The sequence below is a fragment of the Carex rostrata genome, chromosome 33, assembly GCF_964058835.1.
Source record: "Carex rostrata chromosome 33, lpCarRost1.2, whole genome shotgun sequence".
NCBI classification, from domain to species: Eukaryota; Viridiplantae; Streptophyta; class Magnoliopsida; order Poales; family Cyperaceae; genus Carex; species Carex rostrata.
The window spans coordinates 5,173,675-5,191,787 of NC_135950.1; the positions used below are offsets into that span (position 1 = coordinate 5,173,675).

Genomic DNA, 18,113 nt, shown 5'->3' on the forward strand with positions numbered 1-18,113 from the left:
AAACATTTGATCACAGGTTATCAAGATAACTTCATATTTGAATAACATAAGAGACTTTTTTTATCATTCCCTTATACTAAACTAGATTACCATTTTTACCAAAATAAAATAAAAATAAATAACATGCTAGTAAATTCTAGAATAGTTAAGAGAACCAGATTTATAATTAAAGTTTATATTTAGAAGGGACATACACAGACAACTACCAGAATTTTTTATTAATATCTAAATTTAATATTAAATTTCAAAAAATAATCGGAACAGTAACGTTTTTCGAAATCTACCATTTCCGGAAAATTTTTTTCCGGAAACGGTAGCTACTTCCGGAAATTTTTTTTCCGGAAATAGGCTAAATCCGGAAAAATTTTATACGGAAATAGGAATTTTTTTTTTTTTCCGGAAAATTTTTATCCGGAAATAGCATTTTTTTTTTTTTTTTTTTGGAAATTTTTTTTCCGAAAATTTTTTTTATAGGAATTTTTTTTTCAGTTTTTATTTATAATTTATTTATTTTTTGTATTTAAGTATTACAAATATTTAATATAGTTTTAAAAAAAATAGATGGAATACTATATAATTTGATTTATTCGAAAGACTGCTACAAATAATCCGGATCAACATTTTTCATGCCGGATTTTTACGGCCGTAAAAAAAAATAATATAATATAATATATGCATATGTATATGTATATATAATATAATATATATATATATGTATATATAATATAATATATGTATATATAATATAATATATGTATATATATGTATATATAATATTTTTTATACCTCATATTTTTTATACGAGGCACTAAACGAGGGTTCCAATACCTCATATTTTTTATACCTCATCATACCTCATATTTTATATCTTCATTTTCATATATATACATATATTATATTGTATATACATATATATACATATATTATATTGTATATACATATACATATGCATATATTATATTATTTTTTTTTTACTGCCGTAAAAAATCCGGCATGAAAAATGTTGATCCGGATTATTTGTAGCAGTCCTTCGAATAAATCAAATTATATTGTATTCCATCTATTTTTTAAAAAACTATATTAAATATTTGTAATACTTAAATACAAAAAATAAATAAATTATAAATAAAAACTGAAAAAAAAATTTCCTATAAAAAAAAAATTTTCGGAAAAAAAAAAAAAAAATTCCTATTTCCGTATAAAATTTTTCCGGATTTAGGCTATTTCCGGAAAAAAATTTTCCGGAAGTAGCTACCGTTTCCGGAAAAAAAATTTCCGGAAAGGGTAGATTTCGAAAAACGTTACTGTTCCGGTTATTTTTTGAAATTTAATATTAAATTTGAATATTAATAAAAAATTCGGGACAACTACATACGCACTACATATATATACGTTTGGCTAATTATATGTCACTATTTTATACACAAAAAGATACTTGGTTAGGCAAAAGGGTCAATTGAACAAAGGCTCATTTTTGTTCAATATATCTACACAAAGCTAGTGTATAAACATTTGAGCCAATGGATTTGAACTTGTTCACATTCTATTTGATTTTATGAGCTCTCCCACTTTATATACAGAGTATGCAATTTATAAAAATATATAGTTTACAATAAAAAAATAAAGATATTACAAAATTAGTTGTGAGTTCATATTTTTCATAAATATTCAATTTAACCAAACTAATTGGATTAAACCTAAACATTGGTTTTTTTATTTGGTTAATTTGTAATTCAATTGATCGATCTATTTAGTCGGTTCAATTATATTTATGTAAATCTAAAAAGATTGTGGTTCCCATTTTTCTTAGTTAAATTCCAATAAGCACCTCTAATTAGTTCAATTTATAATTAAAAATATATACTTGGTATAGCTAGTTGCAAGCACATAGAGTGATAGTAACTTTTGTAAAAGAAATATGTAAATTTGAAATTAAGCAAGAAGACAATATATAAATATAAGACGGTTAATATTTTCAAACTAAAAATATTTCTGTAAATGTAAACATTTTAAATATTCACAATGGACTAAAGAAATTCAGAAAGTAACATAAATTTTGTCTGCTATTCAGAAAGTCAATGCTGTTGTGAGTTTAATTTTTATTTCTCTAAATGCAAACATTTTAAATATGCGTAATGGACTAAAGAAATTAAGAAAGTCAATTCCTGTTGTTTTGGCTTCTGTAAAAATAAAAGTAACAACTGAAGCTATTAAACCTGATTAATATTAGGTTTTATCAGAACAAATTAGATGGGTCGTAAAATTCATTTTCTAGCAAGTAGCAACTCATCTTTTTTTGAAGAGAAGAAAGTTTACCAAAAACCTGATCACAAGGCGCTGACAAGGCACCATTATATTATATAGACTCAAGACTCAACCGCAATTGCAATTGTATGTGGACCTATTTTAGGGGTAAATGGCCCGTGGGCTGAGATTCTTTTAATTATTTTAGGCCCAATACTAGTATGCTTTTGCTGGAAACTTCATCCTTATTCCTTTTGCTTAATTACTCCGCCCCGGCGTTCTTTTAACCTGACACGAATCTCAAAACAGATCTCCGATATCTTCCATCCATGTTTTTGCCCGGTTGAATTAATCCGGACCGTCCGTTTTTCTATTGCAAATTCTGGTAATCTCTTCTCTTTCGTGACCCGACGCCCGATGCGACTCGCCCGTGCTCGCGACCAGCACCAGCGACTCGCCCGACCGCGCGCCGACCGCAAGCCGCGAACCGACTAAACTGGTATTTTCTCTCTTTTTTCCCTTGTTCAATTTTACTAAGTTGATTTTTTCTCTCATTTTGCAATGCTGGTAAATGAAAAAGAGGTTTTCTGGTTCTGTGGTTCTGTAGTTCTAGTAAAATAATGGTCCGTGAAGCCTATTTTCACTATTACCAGCAATTAATGTAATCATTTCTAATCATGGATTACTGTAATTTTTGTAGTCCAGAAGATTATACTTTGATTGAATCATAATACATGCTATTAGGTTTACTTTTATCTGTTTGAAGCTCCAATTAAACAAAAAATAATTCAACCATGACTGAAGTAACAAGCTCCAACCAAAGAAGAATAGCTTAAGTCACCTTAACTTGGAGCAAGCAGTTTAATCGTCCTTAACTTTTTAAGTAGCAACCAAACATGCCCTTATATTCATCAAATTATCTGTAGAAGGAAGCAAACCAGAGAGGCACAGTCACGCAGAGCTCCATTAATGGCGAAAGAGAAAGATACCCAGCGTGGCCGGAAAAGCAAGAGAACTCGCCACCATACCTCTTCTTCCTCTTCTCCTTCTTCTTTGTCAGATTACACTTCATCAAGCCAAAGCCCTGACCGTGATTTACGCAAGGGCAAACACAAAAGGTCAACCTCGCGTCGCCACAGAGAATCCAGTCACAGCCACAGGAAAGGCCGCATGAGCTCTAGGAGATCATCTCGCAGTGGCCATGGGAAGGATCGTAGAGAAAAAGGCAAGAAGAGGTCGCATCGGCGAAGAGACGACAGTTGTTCAGATTATTCTTCAATGGAAGAAGATAATTTGAAGCAGAATGTTTTAGAACCAAAGGAGGTGGTGAAGTCAATACTTGATGAGTTTCCAGCTGTTGCTTCAGAACTTCATCAGGTAAGGTTTCTGATCGACTTGCTTTTTAGTTTTCTTAAAGATTTGGATTTGGATTATCCGTGGAGTGATAGAACTATTGGATAAACCAATTAAACTACTTATCAAACCTAACTAGCCAAGGATAGTACTTTGGTTTGTTCATGCTGCTACCGGTTCTGCAGGTTAGCTAATTAAGCCTCGATGAGTCTCTATTACTGCAATGGAGGCTCAATTTTACCTGACTCAGCCTCTATTAACCCTCAATTTTGCAATGTTCCAAACAACTGAATCAGAAATTTTAAAAAGATAGGAGAATAATGAAAAAAAGGGGCTTAAAAAGCTGGTCAATTTGGTAACAAACCAGTACTCTTAAGGTGCTACAGGTGCATGCTGGTTTACACAGTATAGAATTGCTATTTGCATCTAACTTCTTTTTTCGTTATGAAAAGTTCCAATTGTAACAAATACTCAGCAGGTCGGATATATTCACATTCTTCTCTGTTTTAAGACACCTTTCTTTTGAATTTTAATTTCACTTCTCTCCTTGAATGATCTTTTAGATTCTCAAAATGATAGACAATGGCGAAGGTGTGGACCTGTCAGGGATTTCTGATAAGTCTCTGGTTAAACTTCTGAAGAAACTATTTGCCTCTTTGAACCTGGATAAAGACCGTTATGGTGTTTACATGCTCCCTCCAAAGGCAGTTCCTGCACTAGATATCATAGGTTTGACACTGGACCAGTACATTAATCCTAAGCATGCATCAGCTGGCGAACAAATAAAAACTATCAAAGATGATTATTTGGTAAGTGCAAAAGAAGATCAGCTGATAAATTCAAAAGATGAAGAAGAACCCCGGCCAGCTCCCAAAAAACGGTAATGTTTTCTTTTTCTTTTATGTAACTATTACAACCTCATATAGGTGGGTGTACTGTTTCTGACAGCAAGGATTAATGTTTCAGGATGATTGGTCCTGCAATGCCATCTAGAGAGCTTCTAGAAGCTGCAGCAGAATTGACTGAGGCTGCGGGTTTGCTAAGGTACCTTTCGTTCACACACAATACACTGGTACTGGTATCCAACCTGTCTGGTACTAATAACACCAATCAAGTTATGGTAGACAACTGGCAAAATGTAATGTGATCTTGCTGGTGCACAATCTTATAGGTCTATAATCTGGTAGAAGTTAATAAGTATTTAAATTTTATAATTCTGTAGTGAAGCTGACATAGGACATGAAAGTGGGGTGCTAATAGGACCCCCTCCTCCAGCCTTGGTTTTAGAGGCTGAATCTGCTAATGAAGCTGAGCGTTTTGAAGAGGTCCTTATCTTCATCTTCTTCTTTTTTCTTGCTTTTGTAATATAAAATTGTGCTAAAAGTCACCATATGGGATGCCACAATTGCAGGAAAGCCCTTCTTGATTAAAAGTTTCAATTGATTTCTTATTATTTTAATTAACGAAGTTGTGATAGTAGCTTTCCCTCACCATTAGGTTTGATCATTTCCAGGGAATAGGTATTGCTTTGATACTGATCAAATGCAAGATTTTTCAACTTTGTGCCCTTGGATTCTTGATGCCTAATTGACAGATCTCATGCCATTTGAATACTTGATAGAATTATATCTCTACGGAGCCTATGTGTGGATATATCTCTAAGCTGATGTGTTGTACTGTAATATGAATGATGATAGGTGACTAGAATTATGGGGGCAGATGCTGAATCAGCATACGATGTACTTGGAATTAATTGGAAAATGGCTTCGGAGAACGTCAAGAAAAAGTACATGCTTTCTCCTGTCAAATCAGTTTATTTTGCTTGTTTATTTTTGTTATTACCATGTTCAATTTTGCCTTCTTGCATAAGTTCTCTTCTGTCTTTAGGAACAAAAAATAATGAGAAAACTTAAACTTATATTGGTAGTACTGGGACATTACAAAGTGATTTCTGAAGTTTTCCGGGAAAAATATGGAATTATAATTTTTCCATCGACCAATTTTGAGACTTTGCATGTAAATTTGCAGAACTAAAGCTGACCCTATCTTCTCCATTTAACCTTAGCCCTGGCCTGATATTTAATCTTTAGTTGTTATTATCATCTAGTGTAAGTTATCTTTTTTTTTCAATGGCTAATTGAGGCAGTTGTTAAATTAGGTACTGGAAATTGTCTCTTTTGGTACATCCAGACAAGTGCTCCCATCCTGATGCACAGCAGGCATTTGTTTTATTAAACAAAGCTTTCAAAGACTTGCAAGATCCAAATAAGGTACAACTCTAGCATCTGTTGCACATTTTTATTTTTAATTCATGGGAGGAGTAACATTTCTAATGCAAAGACTTTACGGGGCGCAGAGAGGAGCAATAGATGATAAGCTGAAAGCTAAAGAGGAGCAGGAGAGATTTGAGGTATGTTTGATTTCTGTCTACTAGACCATAATACAGATGGCCGTTATCAGAAATTTATATTTATAATTTTTGGTTTCTATTGCCTGCTTGTAATAATATAGGTCGAGCTCAAAGCAATGCGAGAAGCAGCACAGTGGAGAAAGATACAAGGTATTATTTGTCTTCAAATCCACCCGACTAACATAAGAAGGGGCAATTTAGGTCTCCCCAGATAAATTCAAATATGAATCATATCCTGGAAAACACGAAATATCATGCACACAACTGGTTGTAGAATTAACTGTTAACTCTTAATTACAAAAACTGTCCACCTTAAGCCTTCCCCCATTTGCGTCAAAATACGTCAAACTAATATACTTGTTAAGTAAAGCACGAAGAAAAGGGACATATTTTGGCTATGTTATAGGAATTGTGGACAGCTGTTCTTGTATGCTTACCTTGTTTTCAAGGAGCATGCAAGATTGATTCAGTAATTTAAACAGGAAAGTGTTAATAAAGTGCCTATGATGGTGCAGGTATATCAATGGAAGGTGATGAGGAGCTTCTGGCTGGCCCAAAGGAGGCGCCAAAACGTGAAGAGTGGATGACCACTTTGCCTCCTGAAAGAAAAGTATTTTTATTTTATTTTATGACCTAAATTATGCAAATGGTTCCTGGAGTTGTTGATTTCAATTATGGTATCACCCATATTTTATTTATAAATAAAAGGACAGATGTCATGATCTGTGCTAAATTGAAACAATTAATTCTCTGGAATGTTTTTCCATGATAAAAAGGACGATTCATTCAATATCGAACCTTGCTAGGATTTCTGTTAGGAAAGTCATACTGATTATTACTACCTTATAAATTTAAAAGTATGAAAGCGTGACCAAAATGGAATGCAGGAGCAGTAGCTTAATTTACTCTGATGGTTGTGTATATTAATTAATTTGAACTTGTTTTGTGACAGGCTGGGATGGCTAGTATGCACTCGACAACATCATTTAGTAAGTCAGGGAAAGAGGGTAGGGGAGACACAAGTGCTTGGACCGACACTCCTCTTGACAAAGCTAATAAAGCTAAGCAGAAGTATGACATTTCTATTTATAATTTAATCTTTTGCACATTACCACATTCAAAAAGACCAATGTAGAGAGAAGCACACTCACAAACTACTGGTCTAGTGCCAGAACAGTGTTTCATTTAATATGTACAATTTGCTCACTGTCACAAGCAGACATACATAAACAAAATACTGATAACAGAGCTTTTATGGGAATGCAGTTATTTGGAGGCATATGACAAGGCAAAATCACTTGCTGATGCGGAAGAGGCTAAAAGCCGACCAAAACCAACCTCTGACGCCTCCTTGGTTGACAAGTACAATTCATCAAAGCTCTCTCTAGTAGAAAAGCACAGAGAAGAGAAGAAGAAGAAGGAGAAGGAGAAGGAGAAGGAGAAGGAGAAGGAGAAGGAGAAGAAATTAAAGAAAGAGAAAGGCGGCATCAGCAAGGAGAAGGAGAAAGACGAGTGGGAGGGGAACCATCCTTGGAAGCCGTGGGACCGCGAGAAGGATTTGACTGCCGGGAGGAAAAATGTCAATCTTGACCCCAAAGACATGTCAAAGGGTTTGACATCTCGTTTCTCAGGTGGAACCACAACGCGCAATTTCTTGTGAAGAAAATCCATAATAACTTGTAGTTTACAGTTAATTTTTCTATTATGCTGTCTAGGTATTTATACTTGGTTTATATGAGAGATGGAGAAGTCATGTTTTATATTTTAATTATTCCTGAGATCACTATGCAATTAAATTCAGGAAAATTTAAAATCGGATCCAGACTTTTTTTCTGGAAAATTATTCTCCGAATCCAAAGATCTCTTTCCAGAAAATAATTCTTCCAATTTGGGTTTTTGGAGAATAATTCTCCGGATATGGGTTCCGGAGAATAATTTTTCGAATTTGTGTGTTTTTAAATTAAAATATAGTACTATATAATTGAATTTATTAGAAAGACTGTGACAAATAATTCAAATTAATATTTTTCGATCTGAAACTTTTACAGCTGTAAGAAAAATTAAAATATTTATTTGTGTGTCATTGGAAAAAAAAAATACTTTGAATCTGAATATTGATCTGCAAAATTATGAATAAATAAAGAAAATATCATGAATAAATAAAGAAAATATCGTAGTTTTTCTAGTACATTCAAATGAAGTATTGTGGTCTTTCTAGAAAATACCGTGGCTCATACTTGTTAATAAATGACTAATTTAAAGTTTTATAAAATTAAATAAAATTTAATAACCTAAGAGTATAATAAAGGATAGTTTTAATGCAGTATAAAAAAATTGTCATTTATTTGAGAAATCAAAACGATTTATAATTTTACCAAGCACTATTATTGTCATTATTTTTTTCCATTTGATGATTGTACTTGTGTTCATTGTTTTTTTGTGAATGCAAGTATAAGCCACCCAAAAAAAACAAAAAAAAAATCTAAAACAAATATGTTGTGACTTGTAAGAATCTCAACAGCAATACAAATTTCACTATAAAACATTTTTGCTTTAAACTTGTACTACACTGGCATCAAACTAGTTTGCCTTCTTCTAAAACATTTTTGCTTTAAACTTTTTTTTTTTTTGGTTCTTACATGGCCCGTAGGCCTTGCTTTAAACTTGTACTACTCTGGCATCAAACTAGTTTGTCTTCTTGCGAAAAACACAATTATAACTTTTACATGTACAATGTGCACTTATATATATATATATATAGGTTGGCTAAGATCAAAGTGGTAATTCCTAAGCTTTGGTGCTACCAATTCGTTTTTCAATTTTTAAAGTTCAAAACATCGATCCGAACCGTTCAAGTTGATCTCCATATTAAATTGTGCTTGGAGACCAAATTTTATATTTTTCTGAATTTTTTTACTATTTATTAAGCCACTTTGAAAACAGCTGATCCAACGGTGGCTTCTAATTTTACTGTTTTGTTAAGCCACCGTTGGATCAACGATTTTCAAAATGGCTTAATAAATAGTAAAAAAATTCATAAAAATATAAAATTTGGTCTCCAAGCACAATTTAATATGGATAACAACTTGAACGGTTCGGATCGACGTTTTGAACTTTAAAAACTGAAAAATGAATTAGTAGCACCAAAGCTTAGGAACTACCACTTTGATCTTAGCCAACCTCTATATATATATATATATATATATATATATTTCCTACACCCATTTCCTAGCAAGGTGAAAAACATAAACAGAGAAGAACTGGAGAAGAGGACAAAGCACTCATATAATGGTAATCAAAATGATATATTTTCAAAATTAGAAATATTCTACTTATTTTTTTAAAACATAAAACTCTTATATTTGTTGTTCTATAATATAATCTAAAAAATACTAAAATTACATACTTCATCGTCCAATAAATATTATACTTATTCTTTTAAAACATAAAACTCTTATATTTGTTGTTCTATAATATAATCTAAAAAATACTAAAATTACATACTTCATCGTCCAATAAAGGTCATGTTCAGCAATATAATTATTAGGGGTAATTAGCCTCAAATCCATATGATTAGAAAGAGAATACTAATTTTAAAAATAAAGGGATCTCCTTTCTATAGTTAATATAAGTTTAAACTTTTATTACCATAATTAGATAGCTATAGCTGTAATAGGAATATGCCAACCGTTATTTTTTCTTTCTAATTATATAATGATGGGGTGTTGATATTTACACAATCTTATTTTGTTATTGACACAACATTGTAAATTTTTTATTGTATGATTTGAAATTGACGGAACAATAAAAGTCGGTAATTAAGTCTTTTTCCATATTTAGCTTTAATAGTGTAATTAGATAGCTTTCCATATTTATGAGCTTCCTTTTTTTTTTGTTTTTTTCCAAATTTAAAAGCCGGTAATTAATTAAGTCTCTTATATAAATAGAGGTGCCATGAACGGTGCAAGGCATAATTACATTACATTACATTCAACAGAGAAGAGAGAAGAGAAATTTGGACTTTAATTCATCTCCTAATTTCTTCAAAATGGATTTCCACAAAGAGATGACTGGCTTTTACATGCACAGTGTGGTAACTTCTTTAATAATTCTTCATCTCCTTCCGATAATTACTGCCAAATTTTACTCGTTGCTTCTTATATATATCTGTTTCTCCTTTTTCATAGCAATTTTTTTTTCTAGTAATTCCTTTTGTACCCCAAAATTATATATATATATTTTAATTTCTTGCCAAAAAATTCTTCTTATCTTGCATAAACAAACCTTTTTAGTCGTACAAACAGGAGCTGCATAAACCCTAAAAAATTGAAATTTCTAAGGTATCTCAATAGATTAAAACTTGTTAAAATCTCTTATCTCGTTGCTTCTTATATATCTCTGTTTCTCCTTTTTCATAGCAACTTTTTTTCTAGTAATTCCTTTTGTACCCCAAAATTATATATATATATTTTAATTTCTTGCCAAAAAATTCTTCTTATCTTGCATAAACAAACTTTTTAGTCGTACAAACAGGAGCTGCATAAACCCTAAAAATTTGAAATTTGTAAGGTATCTCAACAGATTGGAACTTATTAAATTCTTTTATTCTGTACAATACCTAAATTTTATTCTCATTTCTTTTATTTTTACATAATATTATGCAGTGTTTGCCAGATAAAGTCACAAAGCACTTCAATAATTTTGTTGGCAAAATTCTCGAGTTCAAATGTCCGAGCGGTATTGATGTATGGTACGTTGGGCTTATCGGGTCGGGTGACAAACTTGTACTTCAACCCGGTTGGAGCCATTTTGTTCGTTCTAATAATGTATCACAGAATGATATGTTGTTTTTCAAATTGGTGGGCGGGTGCACATTTGAAGTGCGGATCTTAGATCCGTTTGGTAGGGAAAAAGGCGGCGATTTCGAAGGAGAAGCGGATGAAGACAAAGTTCAAGAAGGCACTGGTACAAGTGCCAAAACTCATTCAAGAAAGAGATCATGGGGCCAAAATTGTAATTCCCTTCCTTTGAAAAAGAGGCTTAAAAAGAGCGATTGCGGTTCCCCTTGCCAAGAAAATGAAAAAACAGAGCGCAAAGAGATGCACATCAAAGAGGAATATGAAATCTCTTCTGTGAAGAAAATCAATAGCTATGTAGAGAAAATAATAGAAGAAGCAAGGAAAGATAACTTACTGGTACTTGAGCACCAAACTCTCCTTAGAAGAAGATTGGGACTTGTGAAAAATGACCACCAGTACTCAAGTCAAAATCCAAGTAAGCCTCTTTCCATTTTTAAAATTTTGAACAAATTTCTTTGTGTTTTTGAGTAGTAATTAATGTTTGAAACTACAATATATATAGTTGATTATACCTATGTCCCACCATGTTGGAAAATCATGAGCACTGAACAAAAGGCGAGAGCTAATCGTTTGGCCGTTCAAGTTCAAGCCGGCAATCCAGCTTTTCTACATCTGATAAAGCAATCCAAAAGGCCTTCCATAGTAAGTTCAAACTTGAGATTTGATTACCAACCATAAATTACAATTGACATTCTCTTTTGATAACAATTAATTCTAACATTATTCACTTTTGAAATCAGGTCATACCAAAAGAATTCTCAGCTAAGCATCTCCAGAAGAGAAACCAAACATTTATACTCAGTTTTCCAGAAAAGGAAAACACTTGGCCTGTCAAGTATTACTCGAAGAGAAAACAATCTAATACTATTGAAGGCACATCCTTTAACAAGTTCATTGAAGAAAATCATCTCAAGAAAGGCGATGTTTGCGTGTTTGAACTCATTAGAACTGCTGATCAGATTTCGTTTATTGTTCATGTTTCTCGAACAATCTGAGATTGAGTTGTGATTATTGTATGATTGATCTACCTTTATCGTTCTAAAATTGTAAGATGGATGATTAATTAATTTTTCAGTTGGATAAATTTGATATATGTTATCAATGTTATTTTTAAGATGAGCTGAGGGAATTTTTAAAGATGTGTGCTGCATAAAAATGAGTTTTAAGTACTCACATGCATGAACTTTTGAGTTTTTATAATTTTTAAAGATAAATATGTAATTATTGATTTTAGACGGATAAATACGTAATATTGAAACTTTTGAGGATATACGTGAAATTCCCCCTTAACTTAATTACAAAATTAACAACAACAAAAAATAGTTTCAAACCAGTTAGTTCTCGCTCTATACCCCTCCCAAAGTTATCAAGGAAAAAAAAAAAAGAATAAATTTGCCCTGATCACATCAGACCTCTTAATTTTGTGTTATTAATCTCATGAGTAGGCCATGAGTACTTAGGGGTGTTCATCGGTTTGATTTGATTCGGTTGAAACCGAATCGAACTAGGCAAACCAATTTGAAAAGAAATAAATACTAAAAATTAACCTTAATTATTTCATAAAAAAAGTAGAATATATTGAATTAGTGTGAATTAATGGCAAACAGAAATGGTGGTATTGAATTGGAGACATGATGGCCACGTGTAAATGAGTATGGCTTGTTAGATTGTTAGTTGGATCCCTTTCTTTTTTTGTTAGTTGGATCCTTCAATGGTCATCTTCAACTTCTCTTTTCAACTTTGAAATATGGTCTCTACCAAAAACGGAAATTAATTTGTGATAAAAATTAAGATATATTTATTATTGTTCAGTCCATAAATTTTAGTATTCAATTTAGAAATTTTATTTAAATAAAATTTGACCAAGACTAAAAAGAGAAAAATTAATAGCATAAGTATAAAAATCGACTGAACTTGAACAAATACTGATCGATAGGATGTTTATCGGTTTGATTCGGTAACTGAACTGAAATATTCAGTTTAAGAAAATTGGATAAATATTCTTTTTCTCTGTAAACATTTGACACCACTGATGTCCGAATCAGTTTTTATTAAATAAAAAAAATTTGACTTTTCACTTTAATTATATATTTAACTGTTTAAATTATATGAATTTATAAAAAAAACAGTCTTTATTAATAGTAACGATGAACAATGAAAATAGTTTTGTAAATATTTATCACACACACAAACATATATATATAGTATTTTATATATATATATATATTTTTTTTTGCTCCTATAATAAAGCAGGCAAATAGATACAATTCTCCATTTAACGATGAGACTAACATTCTGACATAACAATAATCAAAATAGGAAAAATGTAACAGAAAATATGTACATCTCATATTATATTAAATCATCCTTGTCCCATTTCATGTTTGCAATTACTAAAAATGTTAGGGTTCCAATAAAAAAAGCAAAAAAAATAAAGATCGGAACAATAGAATCTCGCACATGTAACTCTAAAATGAGTTTAAGGGATGTGAGAATTAAAAAAACTTTAGAGATCATAATTTCTAAAAAATAGTCAACAGTTATTTAGAAATTCCGTTGAGTTTTAGGGATGTAGATGCTCTTATATTTTTGCTGATATTTTAACCGTGTAACTTTTAATATTGCAGTAAGAAAACTGATTCTTTGACCGCTGCTATACGTAAGCTACATAAAAAGAAATACAACAAATCATACACAACACTAACACAAATGCGCTTCTATACGTAAGCTACCGAGATTTTTATTTTTACCCAAAAAAAAAAATATTTTATTATAAATAACCACGATTTAGCAAAATTTATAAAAATGTCCAAACTGCACAGAATATTTGTAGTCCAGATTTAAAATTTCGGACCGTATAGAATATTTACGGTCCGTTTTTTTTTTATTATTTGAAATTCCAAACCGCATATATTTTATGCGGTCAGGATTTTTTTTTTCTAATTTTTGCTTTTTTTTCAAATGGCTGAGGCAATTTTTGAGTGATGATATCTCACGATCTGTTTGGAGATTTTGAATGAAACTTCACAGTCTTGTTCTACGATGTCAAGACTACATGTCGGTAAATTTTCATGATTTTTGAAGATGTTTTGCTATGTTAACCAGAGGTGCAAAGTTGGACTCAGAAGCACTCCTTCAGCAGTTCGGGCAATTTTTGGGAGATGATATCTCACGATATGTTTGGAGATTTTGTATGAAACTTCACAGTCTTGTTCTACGATGTCAAGACTACATGTCAGTCAATTTTTATGATTTCTGAAGATGTTACACATATATATATTAATAAAAAAATGAAGAAATAAAATTATTTTCTTTATTTAAAATCAACACACTCATATTTGTCTTTCTACGGAAATGAATTATTAATGAAGGACGAATTATGCTATCTTGAAAGCAACACAACAAAGTAATTAATGTTAGCACAAATTATTTTCTTTAATTTTATCCACCATCAAATCATAACAATGATTATTCTTTCTGAAAGTGTAAAAAAAATTGAATACAAAATAATTTCCTTGTTATAATATATTTAGAATAGAATACAAAAAATCAATATCAAAAGTGGAGAATGAAAGGGAAGAGTCTGTCCCTTATGGCTAGATCGGGGTGACTTAGGCAAGTTCGGGTTGACTTAGGCAAGTTCGGGGAAGGCTAGATCGGGTTGACTTGGGGAAGTTCGGGGATGGCAGATCGATCAGACAGATAAAACTCTCTGAAGCGAAAGCACCAGTGGCGTCTTCCTCACCTGCTCTCTCCGCTTTTCACCTCCGCCGTCGGCCGTTGCATCACCTCTCTTCTCCTCTCTACCTTTCTCTCTCACATTCTTCTCACACTCTTTCACCGTGCAACTCAAGGCTTCTAAACATTTGTTTCTCTGATTTTATTCTTCTAAACAATTGAAGCTGCGCTAGAGGAAAGCAAGCAAAACGGGTCAGTCTTTTTTTCCCCTTTCACTGTGTTGCTTAATTGTGTCTGTCGTGAATTTTGATTTCGCAATTGAAAAGGATCAATTTATGCCTTTCTTCAAAAGAATGATACTCCTTAAGTGATAAAGTTTGATGTAATTAATTGTTTCTTTAAAGAAGTACTGCTCATGTTTCTGCATTTTAATACATCTCACTTTCTTCTTATTTTTCTTGATTTGGATAAGGTGCTGTACCAGCCATGCCATTAGAACGAGAGGTGTCAGTATTTTCTTCTGGGATTAATAATATTTATTTTTGTAATGAATAAATTTCTAATTTTGGTTCAACCGAATAGACCGAAATTTATTTCAATTTGTTCGGTTCGGTTCTTAATCGGTTGATAGATTTAATCGGTTCAGTTCGGTTCTATTTTTTTAAAACCAAAATCAAGTTTGATTTTGCTATTTTACTTCGATTTCAACCGAACCAACCGTTTGAACACCCCCTACTCCCAATTAAATATTTAGCAAGAATAAGAAAACAGCACAAAGTTCAAAACCAGCCAACTCCGAATAAATAAAATGAAAAGATAAGGGAAAGGTTTCATATGAATAAAAGAGAATACCCCCTGGAAATTATTTTGAAAAATCTCTTTAATTCTGAGTGATTCTCTTTAAAAACAGAACAATAATGCCGGATGTAATAATTGAGGTGCCCGATCAGCAGCAGCTTTCATCACCCTTGATACAAAACAATAATGGCAACGACAGAAGCCACACGTCGACCGGTGTAGGAGCACAGGAGAAGTCCATCCCGATAACAGATCTACTGAAGATGGTGGCTAAAATGCTGGGAGTGGTGGTGTGTGGGTGGGTGGTGCTGGTGTTGGTGCAAGGAGGGATGGTGGGCACCGTGGAAACAAAGGATCGTGGGTTCATCACCATGTTGTTCTTCTTAGTATGTTTCCGCTGCTGGCGCCACTACTGCCCCCAAGCTCCTGGGTATATATAAAAATGGCAACTTTTTGATTGAAATTAATTACAAATCGCTCTTTAATTTTTCTTGTCAATATTTTAGGTCTTTAACTGAGGCTACTCAGTCCTTGTCAGCGGACTACTTGAGTATACCAAACGATATCCAACAATTGGCGGTCCCCATTTGTTACATCCACAGACTCTTCTACTGTTCCAGGCTCGTTTCTACCATGACTTCTATTGTTCTCTCCATAATGCGGTTATCCTCACAAGATTTCGGCAAAAAAGAAGTGGAAAATAAGGAATCTCGGGACTTCGCTTTAAAAGTGTTTTATGGCCTGACACTAGCCGAGGCACTGGTGTTACTTTTTGCAGAGGCATTATCATTCCCAACAGAGGCACTGGTGTTACCTTTTGTAGAGGCATTATCATTCCCAATAAGGGGGAACTCTGTGGGGCTTGCGGATGGGTCAGGAGATGGCCTTGAAGTTGGGCTGATAACAAAGGGGAACTCTGTGGGGCTTGCCGATGGGCCTGGAGATGGCCCTAACGATGGCCCTGGAGATAGGCCTGAAGATAGCCCTAGAGATGGGCCTAAAGATAGGCCTGCAGATGGCCCTGAAAATGGGCCTGGAGGTGAACCTGAAGATGGATATGAAAATGGGCCTGGAGGTGAACCTGGAGATGGGCCTGGAGATGTGCCTGTGAATCAAAGCAATGAATGCAATGCAGTGGCGCAGATGGATCGGCCAGCGGATCAAAGCAATGATTTCAATTCAGAGGGGTCTAGGGATTCCTCTCCTAATTTGCGGCAACGTCGAAGAGAAATTTCCCAGGTCAGGTCATCGTGATTCACTATGTTATATTAGAAATTTCAAGTATATAAGTCTATTTTAAGCGTATCTTTTTATAAGTCTATATTTTTTATATTATGAACACTAACATGCACACTACTAGAATTTTGATTATTTGCATGGATAACTAAAAATAATTGCATTTTAAGTTAATCCCATGCAATTGACATTTTCTTCATGGATGCACTAGCTTAGTTGCATGGACAAAAAAATTTGGCCAATGCAATTGATGTATACACCCATGCAATTAATAACCAATATACCCATGTAACTGCGTGCCGCATATATTTCATAACTTGTGATTAATTAGCATGGGTATGAAAACTCAATTGCATGGGATATAAATTGCGGCCCATACAAATAATTAACCTCATGTAATTAAATTTTATACACATGCAATTGCTGCTAGGCGATGTTCCCTTGTTCTCCAAGCCAGCAACATGATGGTTTGTCCGAAATAAACAAATCTGCTATGCAATGTTCCTTTCTTTTTACTTGTTTTCGGTCATTTTCAATCCACTGTGTCTCCACCTTATACCGTACTACTTTGTTGGTTATTTTCCTCTCTGCTAGAATTTGATTTTGAATGCCAAAGGAGGTTATAAATTTATATTCTATTTTGGTGTAAGAGAAAGAAATTGAAAGTTTCAACTTTTTCTTTGTTTCAGCAAAAAATGGGGGTCAAATTATCCAAGGAGAACGCACGGAAACGAATGAAAGCACTAACAACAGCTGCCGGAGATGGCATTGACTCGGTTTCTCTGAAAAAAATTATGAGAAAGAAATTGGGTTATGCTGATGTTATTAACCAAATTAAGGAGGAAAGAAGACAGCAGACAAGACCGCGAAGTTTTTCTTAGCAAGAAGACAAAATTCTGCTACTAATTAAGGAGGAAAGAAGGAATGCTGAAATTCTTAGCAACCAAACACAATTCGAGTGGAATTTTTCTTTTGTTTCCATTCTCTCTTTTCCTTGAGTTTCCATCCAAACAAGGTGTTAGAAGTTGATCACAGGGGTATATATAGATCTCTAGGGGCTAGTAGTCTTATTTTGGAAGTGATGTAATTAAAACAATCCATTGGCTAAATGCAAATGGGCATATAAATGCCTTTTCTTAAAAAAAAATTGGCAGTTTTAATTACTCGAAAAATTATATTTTTAGGGAGCTTTTTCTTTCTCTCTGTTAGTTTTTTTCTTCTTCTTCTTCTTCTTAATTTCTGATATATGAGATATTAATATTACTATGGTATCATTTTATTTACGCAGCTCACACATCTAAGTTTAAATTTGATACTGCTACGATTATTTTCAAATCTGACATTCATTGAACTAGTTATTCATGTTGTGGTTTATTGGATCAATTTTTTGTTTAGATTATTAGGTCCGAAACAAAGGATAAAATTATATTATATTGTTTAGAAGCATGCTATAGGCTATAGCTATACTGATAAATGCCTGTATGTTTTTTTGCATCGTAGCCCCTCCCCTCTGGCTAATGGCATTAACGAAGATT

General features: G+C 33.0%; 2 protein-coding genes across 5 annotated transcripts; both read left to right on the plus strand.

Moving 5' to 3' along the window:
* Window positions 1-2,607: 2,607 nt before the first annotated feature.
* Window positions 2,608-7,775, plus strand: LOC144548440 (DNAJ heat shock N-terminal domain-containing protein). 3 transcript variants are annotated; one of them, XM_078297103.1, is made up of 13 exons: window positions 2,608-2,743; window positions 3,171-3,621; window positions 4,161-4,477; window positions 4,564-4,641; window positions 4,820-4,922; window positions 5,295-5,383; window positions 5,756-5,867; window positions 5,954-6,007; window positions 6,109-6,157; window positions 6,523-6,617; window positions 6,960-7,078; window positions 7,274-7,394; window positions 7,428-7,775. In XM_078297103.1, exons 2-13 carry the CDS (start codon window positions 3,214-3,216, stop codon window positions 7,665-7,667), a joined length of 1,785 nt encoding a protein of 594 aa, XP_078153229.1. In that variant the 5' UTR covers window positions 2,608-2,743; window positions 3,171-3,213; the 3' UTR covers window positions 7,668-7,775. The 3 variants fall into 3 exon arrangements, with proteins under 3 accessions (XP_078153229.1, XP_078153228.1, XP_078153227.1); XM_078297102.1 differs by having other exon boundaries at window positions 2,609-2,743; window positions 7,274-7,422; window positions 7,453-7,775; XM_078297101.1 differs by having other exon boundaries at window positions 2,609-2,743; window positions 7,274-7,775.
* Window positions 7,776-14,525: 6,750 nt separating this feature from the next.
* Window positions 14,526-17,727, plus strand: LOC144548444 (uncharacterized). Of its 2 annotated transcripts, XM_078297108.1 has the most exons (5): window positions 14,527-14,796; window positions 15,455-15,772; window positions 15,849-16,122; window positions 16,168-16,581; window positions 17,268-17,727. In XM_078297108.1, the coding sequence occupies exons 2-5, from the start codon at window positions 15,462-15,464 to the stop codon at window positions 17,457-17,459; spliced, it is 1,191 nt and encodes a 396-aa protein (XP_078153234.1). In that variant the 5' UTR covers window positions 14,527-14,796; window positions 15,455-15,461; the 3' UTR covers window positions 17,460-17,727. The 2 variants fall into 2 exon arrangements, with proteins under 2 accessions (XP_078153233.1, XP_078153234.1); XM_078297107.1 differs by having other exon boundaries at window positions 14,526-14,796; window positions 15,849-16,581.
* The last annotated feature ends 386 nt before the right edge of the window (window positions 17,728-18,113 follow it).

Excerpts from the sequence above, each read along its gene's own strand:
- LOC144548440 (XM_078297101.1), top strand. The coding sequence starts at position 3,214 with ATGGCGAAAGAGAAAGATACCCAGCGTGGCCGGAAAAGCAAGAGAACT. Across the intron at positions 6,008-6,108 it reads AGGAGCAGGAGAGATTTGAG|GTCGAGCTCAAAGCAATGCG; the intron begins GTATGTTTGATT and ends GTAATAATATAG. Across the intron at positions 6,618-6,959 it reads CTTTGCCTCCTGAAAGAAAA|GCTGGGATGGCTAGTATGCA; the intron begins GTATTTTTATTT and ends GTTTTGTGACAG.
- LOC144548444 (XM_078297107.1), top strand. The coding sequence starts at position 15,462 with ATGCCGGATGTAATAATTGAGGTGCCCGATCAGCAGCAGCTTTCATCA. Across the intron at positions 15,773-15,848 it reads TACTGCCCCCAAGCTCCTGG|GTCTTTAACTGAGGCTACTC; the intron begins GTATATATAAAA and ends TCAATATTTTAG. Across the intron at positions 16,582-17,267 it reads GTCGAAGAGAAATTTCCCAG|CAAAAAATGGGGGTCAAATT; the intron begins GTCAGGTCATCG and ends TCTTTGTTTCAG.